The sequence below is a fragment of the Oncorhynchus nerka genome, linkage group LG27 (genome assembly GCF_034236695.1).
Source record: "Oncorhynchus nerka isolate Pitt River linkage group LG27, Oner_Uvic_2.0, whole genome shotgun sequence".
Classification (NCBI taxonomy): domain Eukaryota; kingdom Metazoa; phylum Chordata; class Actinopteri; order Salmoniformes; family Salmonidae; genus Oncorhynchus; species Oncorhynchus nerka.
In genome coordinates, this window is record NC_088422.1 from 86,076,440 (window position 1) to 86,088,492 (window position 12,053).

The window sequence follows — 12,053 nt, forward strand, 5'->3', positions numbered from 1 at the left end:
AAAATAAGAGTTAAGTCATTTAAGAAAATGTATTCGTCACTTACACAGTTTTCAGCAAAAAAGGTGCAGTGAAATGCTTTTGTGCTAGCTCCCTCAACAATGCAGTACATTAATAATTAATAACACTGAAAAGAGTTGAGCCAAAAATAACAAGTAGTAGAAGTAATAGAAGAGGTAGTGTGCATCGTAATAATGGACTGTATTTACAAGTATAAAGCTGGTAGTGGAATCAATAGTATATATTAGAACAGCAGGGTTGACTGTGGTTGTGTGTGTGTGTGTGTGTGTGTGTGTGTGTGTGTGTGTGTGTGTGTGTGTGTGTGTGTGCATGCGTGTGTGTGTAGGTTTGTGTATAAGGGTTGTATGTGTGGGTAGTCAGTGCAAACAATTTCTAAGATACATATAGTCTCTCCGGTGTAAATAGTCTCTAAGCTGCAGGTCTGTGCAGGGAGACAGCTAAGTTTAGCTTTTCAGAAATCTGATGGCCTGGTAGTAGAAGCTGTCTCAGATCCTGTTGGTCCGAGACCCGATACTCTGATACCATTTCCCAGATGGTAACAGAGTGAACAGTCTGTGGCTCGGGTGACTGAAGTCCTTGACGATCTTTCGGGCCTCCCTCAGACACGCCTGGTGTAGATGTCATTGCTTACCGCCCCAATAGGTCCACAGACGACGCAATCGCGATCACACTACACACTGCCCTAACCCATCTGGACGAGAGGAATACCTATGTAAGAAGGCTGTTCATCGACAGCTCAGCATTTAACACCATAGTACCCTCCAAACTAGTCATTAAGCTCGAGACCCTGGGTCTCGACCCCGCCCTGTGCAACTGGGTCCTGGACTTCCTGACGGGCCGCCCCCAGGTAGTGAGGGTAGGTAACAACATCTCCACCCCGCTGATCCTCAACACTGGGGCCCCACAAGGGTGCGTTCTCAGCCCTCTCCTGTACTCCCTGTTCACCCACGACTGCGTGGCCTTGCACACCTCCAACTCAATCATCAAGTTTGCAGACAACACTACAGTGGTAGCCTTGATTACCAACAACGATGAGACGGCCTAAGGGAGGAGGTGAGGGCCCTCGGAGTGTGGTGTCAGGAAAATAACCTCACACTCAATGTCAACAAAACAAAGGAGATTGTGGACTTCAGGAAACAGCAGAGGGAGCAGCCCCCTATGCACATCGACGGGACAGTAGTGGAGAAAGTGGAAAGTTTTAAGTTCCTCGGCGTACACATCACGGACAAACTGAAATGGTCCACCCACACAGACAGCGTGGTGAAGAAAGCGCAGCAGCGCCTCTTCAACCTCAGGAGGCTGAAGAAATTCGGCTTGTCACCAAAAACACTCACAAACTTTTACAGATGCACAATCGAGAGCATCCTGTTGGGCTGAATCACCGCCTGGTATGGCAACTGCTCTGCCCACAACCGTAAGGCTCTCCAGAGGGTAGTGAGGTCTGCACAATGCATCACTGGGGGCAAACTACCAAACTACCTGCCCTACAGCTTCTATCTCAAGGCCATCAGACTGTTAAACAGCCATCACTAACATTGAGTGGCTGCTGCCAACATACTGACTCAACTCTAGCCACTTAAATAATGGAAAAATGTATGTAATAAATGTATCACTAGCCACTTTAAACAATGCCACTTTATATAATGTTTACATACCCTACACATTACTCATCTCATATGTATATACTGTACTCTATACCATCTACTGCATCTTGCCTATGCCGTTCGGCCATCACTCATTCATGTATTTTTATGTACATATTCTTATTCATTCCTTTACACTTGTGTGTATAAGGTAGTTGTTGTGAAATTGTTAGGTTAGATTACTCGTTGGATATTACTGCATGGTCGGAACTAGAAGCACAAGCATTTCGCTACACTCGCATTAACATCTGCTAACCATGTGTATGTGACAAATAACATTTTATTTTATTTGTCCTGGAGGGCAGGGAGCTCTCCCCCAGTTATGCAGTGGGCCGGCCGCACCACTCTCTGTGGGGCCTTCCGGTTGAGGGCCGTGCAGTTGCCGTTCCAGGCGGTGGTGCAGTTGCCGTTCCAGGCGGTGATGTAGCCAGTCAAGATGTTCTCGATTGTGCAGCTGTAGAACTTATTTAGAATTCAATGGCCCGTGCCAAATTTCTTCAGGTACCTATGGTTGAAGAGGTGCTGCTGCACCTTTTTCACCACGATGGTGATGTGATTGGGCCATGTCTGGATCTCTGTGATGTGCACACAGAGGAACTGTAAGGTTTTTACCCTCTCCCAGCAGCCCTGTCAATGACAATAGGTGCATGCTCCTCCCCCTGTTTCCTGTAGTCCACGATCGTCTCCTTGGTTTTGCTGATGTTGAGGGAGAGGCTGTTTCTAACCTCCTCCCTCCTCCGCCCTGCTTTGCTTTATCTTGGCCAGGTCACAGTTGTAAATGAGAACTTGTTCTCAACTGGCCTACCTGGTTAAATAAAGGTGAAATAAAATAAATCCAATAAGCATGAAGTATACCCTGTATACCCACCACTGCGTGACCTCACACAGTTCCAACTCTATCATCAAGTTTGCTGACGACACAACAGTAGTAGGCCTGATTACCAACAACGACGAGATGGCCTACAGGGAGGAGGTAGGCCCTCTGACGGCATGGTGCCAGGTAAACAACCTCTCCCTCAACGTCAGCAAAACAAAGGAATTGATCGTGGACTTCAGGAGGAACCAGGCTGCCCCCATCCTCATCAATGGGGCCACCATTGAGACAGTTCCTCTGGTACACATCTCCAAGGAGCTAAAATGGTCAAACCACACGGACACTATGGTGAAGAAGGAACGACAGCGACTCTTCAACCTCAGGAGGCTCAAGAAATGTGGCCTGTCCCCGAGGGCCCTCACAGTGTTCTACAGGAGCACCATCGAGAGCATACTGTCAGGCTTTATCAAAGCCTTGTCCGACAACTCCACCTCAACTCCACCTCTATACACTGAGTGTACAAAACATTAGGAACACCTGCTCTTTTCATGACATACACCGACTAGGTGAATCCAGGTGAAAGTTGTGATCCCTTATTAATTTCACCTAAATCCACTTCAATCAGTGTAGATGAAGGGGACTTAGAGAAGGATTTTTAAGCCTTGAGACAATTGAGACATGGATTGTATATGCGTGCCATTCAGAGGGTGAATGGGCAAGACAAAACATGTAAGTGCCTTTGTATGGTAGCAGGTGCAAGGCGCACTAGTTTGAATGTGTAAAGAACTGCACAGCTCCTGGGTTTTTCATGCTCACCAGTTTCCCATGTGTATCAAGAATGTTCCACCAACCAAAGGACATCCAGCCAACTTGACACAACTGTGGGAAGCATTGGAGTGAACATGGACCTGCATCCCTGTGGAATGCTTTTGTCACCACGTAGAGTCCATGCCCCGACAAATTGAGGCTGTTCTGAGGGCAAAAGGGGGTGCAACTCAATATTAGGAAGGTGTTCCTAATGTTTTGTACACTCAGTGTACAACAGACTATTACAGGTGGCTATATAAAACTATAAACAAATACGCTACCAGCTTTGGATCTCTTGGACTTGTAGAATTTCCCATTATAACCAATTTCCCTACAACAAATATGTAGTTTGTTACATTGTTGTTTCAATGATGAGTCAGTCTAAGTAAATCATTAGATCTGAAGGCAAAAATGTACCTAATCCCATGGTTTTTAAGAGATCCAATAGAATGTTGCTTGTTTGATAGTCATTTTCAATGAACATGTGAACATTCCAACTTGTCTCAACATTCCTTTATCAGCCTGCGAACATTCTATTGCATAGACTCCATACAACAAAATATATAAAGATGTGAAAAACATAGAACAATTGAATGCCATCAAACCTTTGACACCTCAAAGTGGACACATTTTTGGTCTGGCCCCTTGACTATTCGCTGTAGATATATGAGCCTAAAAGGGAACACACCATGTCCTATTGTAAAATCTTGGTGAACAAAATGTATACATTGGTCTCATGACCATCTTTTCTCTAATGTATAGACAAAGGTTTTAGGCTTTAGGTTTTTAATAGAAGTCTGTGGTTTTAGTAGATCAATAATCATGAAGTAAAGGAGACGAGGAGAGGAGGGAAGTAATTTAAGAATGTTGAAACACGCCCCTGAGCATCACGGAAGTGCGTGCAAGTAATGTCATATGACTTGTTCAGAACGAGAAATAAAATGTTGCTAATCTGTGGATAAAAGTGGACCTTAACGGTGAATGATATCCAAAGCAAACACGGTAATATTGACCATATATATTTTGACATATTTTTGTTTTTGTCATTGATCATCGGTTTGCAGGTAATAACTTTGTGAGAGAGAAAATCGTACAGTCGTTAGCTAACGTTACAGCTTAAGTATTCGTCACGAGTGGTGACTAACGTTTGCTAGGATGGCTAACGTGAACTAGACAGAGACATGCGACAAACTAGCCAAATAAAATAAATGCAAACTGGTGTTAGCTGACGGTTCTCACCACCCCCCTCTTTATTTACTAAAGAGATAAACAAGCACACGCTGAAGGATGGCTAATCAGTTTCAGAATCATCTTACTTCCTTCCTTCCTTTAACAGGAGGATACTTAACACCAGCCTATTAGCTGCATACTAGCCTTCGTCTTCTTGTTTCCACAGAAATGGAGGAGATAAGAATATCTCCTGATTACAACTGGTTCAGAAGCACAGTGCCACTGAAAAAAGTAAGCAAAAACACCATATCGCACTCCACAATAGCCTAGCTAGCTTTATCACTACAGTTGTTTCAGTTGCTGGCCATTCACATAGCCCGTATGAACTCAATACAATAATATTTAATTGAACAGTTATACTATATATCTTCAGTTTGTTGACATTGACGAGTCCAACACCAGTCTTCTTAAATATCCCTTTCATTGACGTGATCCCATCTAGAAACACAGTTCTTTGTTATAGAATTTGCTATAATATTACATGGAATGTTTTGCATTTATGGGTTGTACATTCATGGTTCACCTCTGTATCATCTCTCTAGATTATAGTGGACGACGATGACAGCAAGGTGTGGTCCTTGTATGACGCAGGCCCAAAGAGCATCAGGTGTCCCATCATATTCCTTCCCCCTGTGAGTGGGACAGCAGAGGTGTTCTTCCAGCAGGTCTTAGCCCTGACAGGCTGGGGCTACAGAGTCATCTCAGTGAGTCACTGTGAAAGAACACCTTTATGGCCTGTAATATCTTCAATTCATTAAGATATTCATCATCCACAGTCAACTGACCAAGGCACTCCTTTTGGAATATTAGATACACTAGACTGGGTCCACTCTACAGGTTATGTGATGCTTATTTATTCCGTGTAGAGGCAACCAGTGCAAATCAAACATTTTGGATGTTAGGCCATCCTCCGTGTTTAGAATTTAAAATAAAAAGCCTTTTATATGAAGAACTTTGGAAAAACTGTATTGGGACTGTATGGTGAGAATTTAGAATGGATCAGTAATGGATGAATGCTGGTATTTTGATATTTGACCTACACAGTTAATATAACGGTAAGACAGGCAAAACTGAGGAGTGTAATTAATTCTAATGCTTTTATAAGCATCTTTATGAAGCTGGTATACTTTTAATTGCGCTATAGGTTCATAAAGGTGTTTTCAGATTTTTATTGACCAAATAGTGAGAGAGAATGACAGTGGGGAAGGTTAGAGCGAGGTTGTGTGAAAGGGCAGTAGGCTGGATTTGATCCCATGCCGATACTAAAGACGCGTGCTGGAGGCTTTACCTCTCGACCAGCCAGGGTACAATACAAGTCTTTCACTAGGCTATATTCCAAGTGATTTTTATTTGAGCCAGGCACCATTGAATGTCATGACGTTAACATCACACTGAGTGGCATAGAGTTGATTCCGGTTCTCTGTAGCTGCTAGGTTCATCTAGTGCTTTTAGCTGTTAGAGATTTGGCTTTGTTTTGTTTTAAAACTGTATGCAAACAAGGATAAAACCCATCCGAAGCAGAATAAGTTTACTCAACACAGGACCGTTTTGATCTGGACTAAATGTTTTTTAAACTAGCCCCAGGGGTTCCTAGACTGGATATATTCTACAAGTTAAAGTTTCTGAAAACAGACTTTTCTCTCTGTCTCTCTTAGCTGCAGTATCCTGTTTATTGGGATCTCTTGGAGTTCTGTGATGGATTTCGGAAGCTTCTCGATCACTTGCATTTGGACAAGGTTTGTATTACCATGGAAAACTTGTAACGCTAGTCTTTTATGGTTTTACAATGGTATGACCTGGAATTATGTAAAACCGACAGCTATAATGCGTTTTTAATATAATAATATATGCCATTTAGCAGACTCTTTTCTCCAAAGTGACTTAGTCATGCGTCTATACTGCATACATTTTACGTATGGGTGTCCCTGAGAATCAAACCCATAACCCTGGCGGGGCAAGCACCATGCTCTACCAACTGAGCCATACAGGACCATATTATTACTATATTAATGGTATTATTACATAATACATTATTACTTATTATAAACATGTATGAGCCATTATAATTTTCTTATTATAATTTATGTAGCAAATGTTCAATATAGTCATGATCATTATGAGGCATAAGGGACTTCCATTATAAAGCGTTTCATAAGCATGTATTCTAAGTGCATCATAATGCATTAAGGCTTTAAGTAAAGTGTCAGACTATTTCTATTGTTATAGGTCCATCTATTTGGTGCTTCTCTGGGCGGCTTCCTGGCCCAGAAGTTTGCAGAGCACACACACAAGTCTCCCAGAGTCCACTCTCTGATCCTGTGCAACTCCTTCAGTGACACCACCATCTTCAACCAGACATTGACAGCCAACAGGTACAGTCCTGTGTTGTATTCCTTCAGGGACACTGTAGCAAAATTAAAACAAGCATTTCTTATTGGACCAAGTCCAAGTAGTCCTGCCCTGTTTGTCTGTTTTGTTCGATTTGGTGCCTAATGAATAAGACCCTGTTTTACCCTTACGTGCTGTGGAGGAAGAACAGGGTCGTGTTCAGTGGACAAACGTTGTGGAGCGGTGCAGATAGAAATGCCATGAATAGAGCTGACATGATTCCTTTCACTACATGTCAGAAAGGCAACATTTTACCCTGCTGAACGCGACCCAGGTGTTTGTCAAAACGCAAAACATAGCCTTTGTTTATGGTCTGTCATTACAAATGTCATCTGTGTACCGTGTAGGCCTCCGTAGTTCATTAAAGTTACATGTTTGCCAGTCTTGTCTTTTTTGGTTTAGCCTTACCATTTAGTTTTGAGCCACATACATTTCTCTATTCTCTACCTGTAGATCCCTGTTCTGAGTCATTCATACAGGGACGCCATGTTATTTCTTGCCTTCCAGTTTTTGGTTGATGCCCGCCTTCATGTTGAAGAAGATTGTCCTGGGGAACTTCGCTAAAGGACCTGTCGACCCCAAGATGGCCGACGCAATTGACTTTATGGTCGACAGAGTAAGTTCCAGACCTCCATTAAAGGGGTAATCTGAAATTGTTTTGGTAAACAGCTGAGGGATTGTCTAGAGAAATGTAACCACTCAAATTCACAGCAGAGATGCACATTTTGGGTTTTGATGAGGTATGACAGTTACCACCTCTCTCTCTCCCCCCCCCCCCTTCTCTCTCTACCCCTTTCTCTCTTTCATCTCTCTCTTTCTCTCACCCCCCTTCTGTCTCTCTCTTTCATCTCTCTTTCTCTCACCCCCCTTCTCTGTCTCTCTCCACCTCTTTCTCTCTCCCCCCTCCCTAGCTGGAGAGCCTGAACCAGGGTGAGCTAGCCTCCAGACTAACACTCAACTGTCAGAACTCCTACGTGGAGCCTCACAAGATAAAGGACCTGGCCGTCACCATTATGGATGTAGGAGGAACTGCTGTTCATTTGCAGCATTTTATTTCCATTCTTGTTTACTGTACATCTCACTTCACATATCAGTAGGGATTGGCTGTTTTTTGGCTTGCGGGTGGGTCATTGGAGCTGTAACCTGGATGTGTTCTGTGCTTATGCATATGTATGCGACTGTGTATAACTGTGTGTGTGCTACTTGTTTGTGTGCGCGTTTCATTTGGTTTAAAGGTGTTCGACCAGAGTGCCCTGTCACACGAGGCGAAAGAGGAAATGTATAAGCTGTATCCAAATGCCAGACGGGCTCACCTCAAAACGGGTGGAAACTTCCCCTACCTGTGTAGGAGTGCTGAGGTCAACCTATACATACAGGTGAGCACATCAGAGTTGGTAGAAAAGACACACTAACTGTACCATTTAAACCACCAAACTGATATGATAAATATTACACAATATATTTCATGTGGGGATATGATGTGACTTTCCCCTTACATTGTATTAGGAACAGAAGTTCATAAGAAAGTGAAGCGATGTCTGTCATCAAAATGTATCTTGTAGCACAGATGTGGCTGGTTGGGTTAGCCTGGAGAGGAAGCTGTGGTATTATCGCACCACTTCAGTATGTTTATCTTGTATATTTCAGACTCAGCTGATGATGATAGTGTCAACTGTTCTACTCTCATACTGCTCTCACCTCAACGTGACTAACATTTCCCAGCCTAATTGTTACCAAATATCCAAATGGAGACTCAGTCAATACTAACATCTGACATAGATTGATTTATCTCGAGGAGTCCCCCACGCTTGTCTCAAAGCAGCGAGATGTCGCTGTCCCAATCAAAACGGTGCTGAAATTATAATCTAGGTGACCAAACACGACTATTGCTTTAAATTAGTATAACGGCTGGATATGACTTTGGGAGTTTCAGTATAAGCAAGAATTTGATACATGCCTTCAATTGCATTAGCCTACTTTATTCCAATATTGTCATCATTCAGCATCATAACTAGGGTGAGTTTTCCTCTATCTGCGCTTTTTCAGGTCCAATGGCTGTTTCTTCCTCTCCTCACTCTGCTGTCGTCCACCTCCGCCATGTTGTTCTCAACACCACTTTATATCAATATACACTTTTCTAGAAATCTTTTTATTCATTTTTTTGGCACTTAATTTCTGTGATGTCAGGCCTGGGCTCGGGCTTCAGCTCACCGGGCTTCGGTCAGACCGGGATCCAATTTCAGTTCTGATGAGAACTCTAAACTGCATTCGGGTCTCGTGTGCCGTCCGACGGTGTCCATTATGCTCAAGGCTTCCATGTGAAAACCTGTTTGGATAATGTGCTATTTTATTTTTTGCCAATATTTGCTGCTGTGCATGTTGTGTATTTTGTGGAATTGCTTTAGTGCAACATTGTTGTAATTTCTCAGGTCTTGTCATTTTATTTTCTCGGGAAATGTGAGGTGTTGATCCCGGCTACCGGTGTTTATTTTTAAAATTGTATTTAACTTGGCAGGTCATTAAAGTCAGGACAGAAAGAGCGGTAACCCCACACTGTTGAATGTTCTAACACTAGCCTCGTTAATGTATTAAACATGTGAGTTTGTGATGAATCCAGCAGTGCAGGCTCCTGCACATTTCTTATTGCTGTTTCATTGTGTTACTACTATGGTGCTATTTCTATGGAAACAACCTTAAACGGTCATAGACCACAAGCATCACTATGTACCATTTGGTACCAGATAGTTACCAATTGTGCTGACTTCTTTGATGCAAATCAAGTATCCATTGTTGGTACATAGTTACTACTGAAGGTAGTTAATACCAATGTACATACCAAGTATTAGCTGTAAAATAAAGATTTTTGTCTGTATCTACAACCACCAGATGCACCACTAAACATAGTCAAACACTTGATACCACAGCTTCCTCTGCAGGCTAACCCAACCAGCTGCATCTGTGCTACAAAAGAGGTTTTGATCACTGACATCCCTTGTTAATCCCTAGTGTCAAGTGTTTGACTATGTTTTAAGTGGTGCTTTTCAAGATTGTCTTTCTGATGTTTGGAGATGCAGCCCAAAACTTTTATTTCCAGCTAGTACTTGGTATGTTCATTGGTATTAACTAACTACGAGGCTACACTACTAGATGTACGAGTCTGAGAATTCAACAGTGTGGGGTTACCGCTCTTTCTGTCATGACTTTACTTATTGTACCTGCAACTTAGCCTTGTACCAACATCTTGATCTCAAGCTTACATTCTGTAAGGATGGTCATGAGGCTTCCTGCATGTAACTTCATATAGACTATTTCTGATCATGTTCCCTCTGTCTCGACCCCTCTCCTCAGATTCACCTGCGGCAGTTCCACGGGACGCGGTACGCCGCCATTAACTCGGACATGGTGAGCGCCGAGGAGCTGGAGGTGCAGAAGAGCCACCTGGTGAATAGCGCCAACGACCAATGACGAGACTGTTACCCAGCACCTTCCCCTCTTTCCCAGCTCTGACCGACAGGCCAGAACCATAGAACCGGATTGGCTGATTCTGTGGGGCAGAACTATGGGAACTACGTTTCCCTGACCAGCAAAACAGCCAAGAAAATGTCAACCATAGAAATTAGAATGACTCAATTCTATTTCTGTATTTCTATGATCAACCATCATCACCCAGTCACCATGACTGGTCACACGGATCCACTTGGTAAAAAGGTCATCTCTTCACCTGATCTTCTTCCTGTTTTTTCTACGATATTGAATACAATCAATCCACAAGTTGAACTGATACTATTTTTATTTTACAGTTAAAAATATATATTTTAATTATCACTGTTACTGTAAATAGAGCGTAATTGGCTACGTTGCTTTGAGAGAAGAAACGCCATACGATGCCATGTTACGAACCTTTTGCCTTATGTGATATAAATCTCATGCATTTAATTGATGTTGCACTTTTGAATTCCATGTTTTTCCTTCTATGTTTATGGTTAACTCTGCCAACCGTGGCGATACTTGGTAAGCTAGAAAACCTGCACTGATTAGATATACAGCTGAGGATGTTAGTCGGAAGAAATTATGTGTTAAATTTAATTTGTAATTGAATAAAGCCTTCTTGAAAACATGCCCTGCCATGTGGGGTTTTGTGTAATTTCAACCAACTTTCTATACATTTCCATAGGTTGTTATATGCTGTTATGAATGCCTAAATCCTATTTGTGCTGGAATGATGTAAAGCACAATAAATGCAAGATGTCATGTTGATAGAACATTTTCCATAATGCTGGGGGTTGGTCAATTGCAGGGATCATTAACTACATTCAGCCATGGCCTATTGCAGGGATCATTAACTACATTCAGCCATGGCCTATTGCAGGGATCATTAACTACATTCAGCCATGGCCTATTGCAGGGATCATTAACTACATTCAGTTATGGCCTATTGCAGGGATCATTAACTACATTCAGCCATGGCCTATTGCAGGGATCATTAACTACATTCAGTTATGGCCTATTGCAGGGATCATTAACTACATTCAGCCATGGCCTATTGCAGGGATCATTAACTACATTCAGTTATGGCCTATTGCAGGGATCATTAACTACATTCAGCCATGGCCTATTGCAGAGATCATTAACTACATTCAGCCATGGGATGATTTAATTTTTCTCGAGTGGATGGTCATGGGGTCGGAACATACACTACCGTTCAAAGGTTTGGGTTCACTTTTTTATTGCGGACTGCAATAGCATCGAATAGTCCCCACGATATGCAACTGTTCAGGGAAGTCAGGAACCAATACTCGCAGTCAGTCAGGAAAGCAAAGTCTAGCTTTTTCAAGCAGAAATTCGCATCCTGTAGCTCTAACTCCAAAAAGTTTTGGGACACTGTAAAGTCCATGGAGAATAAGAGCACCTCCTCCCAGCTGCCCACTGCACTGAGGCTAGGCAACACGGTCACCACTGATAAATCCATGATAATCAAACATTTCAATAAGCATTTCTCAACGGCTGGCCATGCCTTCCTCCTGGCTACTCCAACCCCGGCCAACAGCTCCGCCCCCCCGCAGCTACTCGCCCAAGCCTCCCAGCTTCTCCTTCACCCAAATCCAGACAGCAGATGTTCTGAAAGAGCTGCAAAACCTGGACCCGTACAAAT

General features: G+C 42.8%; 1 protein-coding gene across 1 annotated transcript; it reads left to right on the forward strand.

The window, feature by feature from the left end:
* Window positions 1-4,196: 4,196 nt before the first annotated feature.
* Window positions 4,197-11,018, forward strand: spg21 (SPG21 abhydrolase domain containing, maspardin). The gene is made up of 9 exons (XM_065012194.1): window positions 4,197-4,285; window positions 4,680-4,744; window positions 5,056-5,217; window positions 6,169-6,249; window positions 6,740-6,885; window positions 7,409-7,517; window positions 7,813-7,920; window positions 8,137-8,277; window positions 10,250-11,018. Exons 2-9 carry the CDS (start codon window positions 4,682-4,684, stop codon window positions 10,364-10,366), a joined length of 927 nt encoding a protein of 308 aa, XP_064868266.1. The 5' UTR covers window positions 4,197-4,285; window positions 4,680-4,681; the 3' UTR covers window positions 10,367-11,018.
* The last annotated feature ends 1,035 nt before the right edge of the window (window positions 11,019-12,053 follow it).

Bases quoted from the DNA above. Each gene is read 5' to 3' on its own strand.
- spg21 (XM_065012194.1), top strand. From the start codon at position 4,682: ATGGAGGAGATAAGAATATCTCCTGATTACAACTGGTTCAGAAGCACA. The intron at 5,218-6,168 runs GTGAGTCACTGT...TGTCTCTCTTAG, and splicing joins GGGGCTACAGAGTCATCTCA to CTGCAGTATCCTGTTTATTG. The intron at 6,250-6,739 runs GTTTGTATTACC...CTATTGTTATAG, and splicing joins ATCACTTGCATTTGGACAAG to GTCCATCTATTTGGTGCTTC.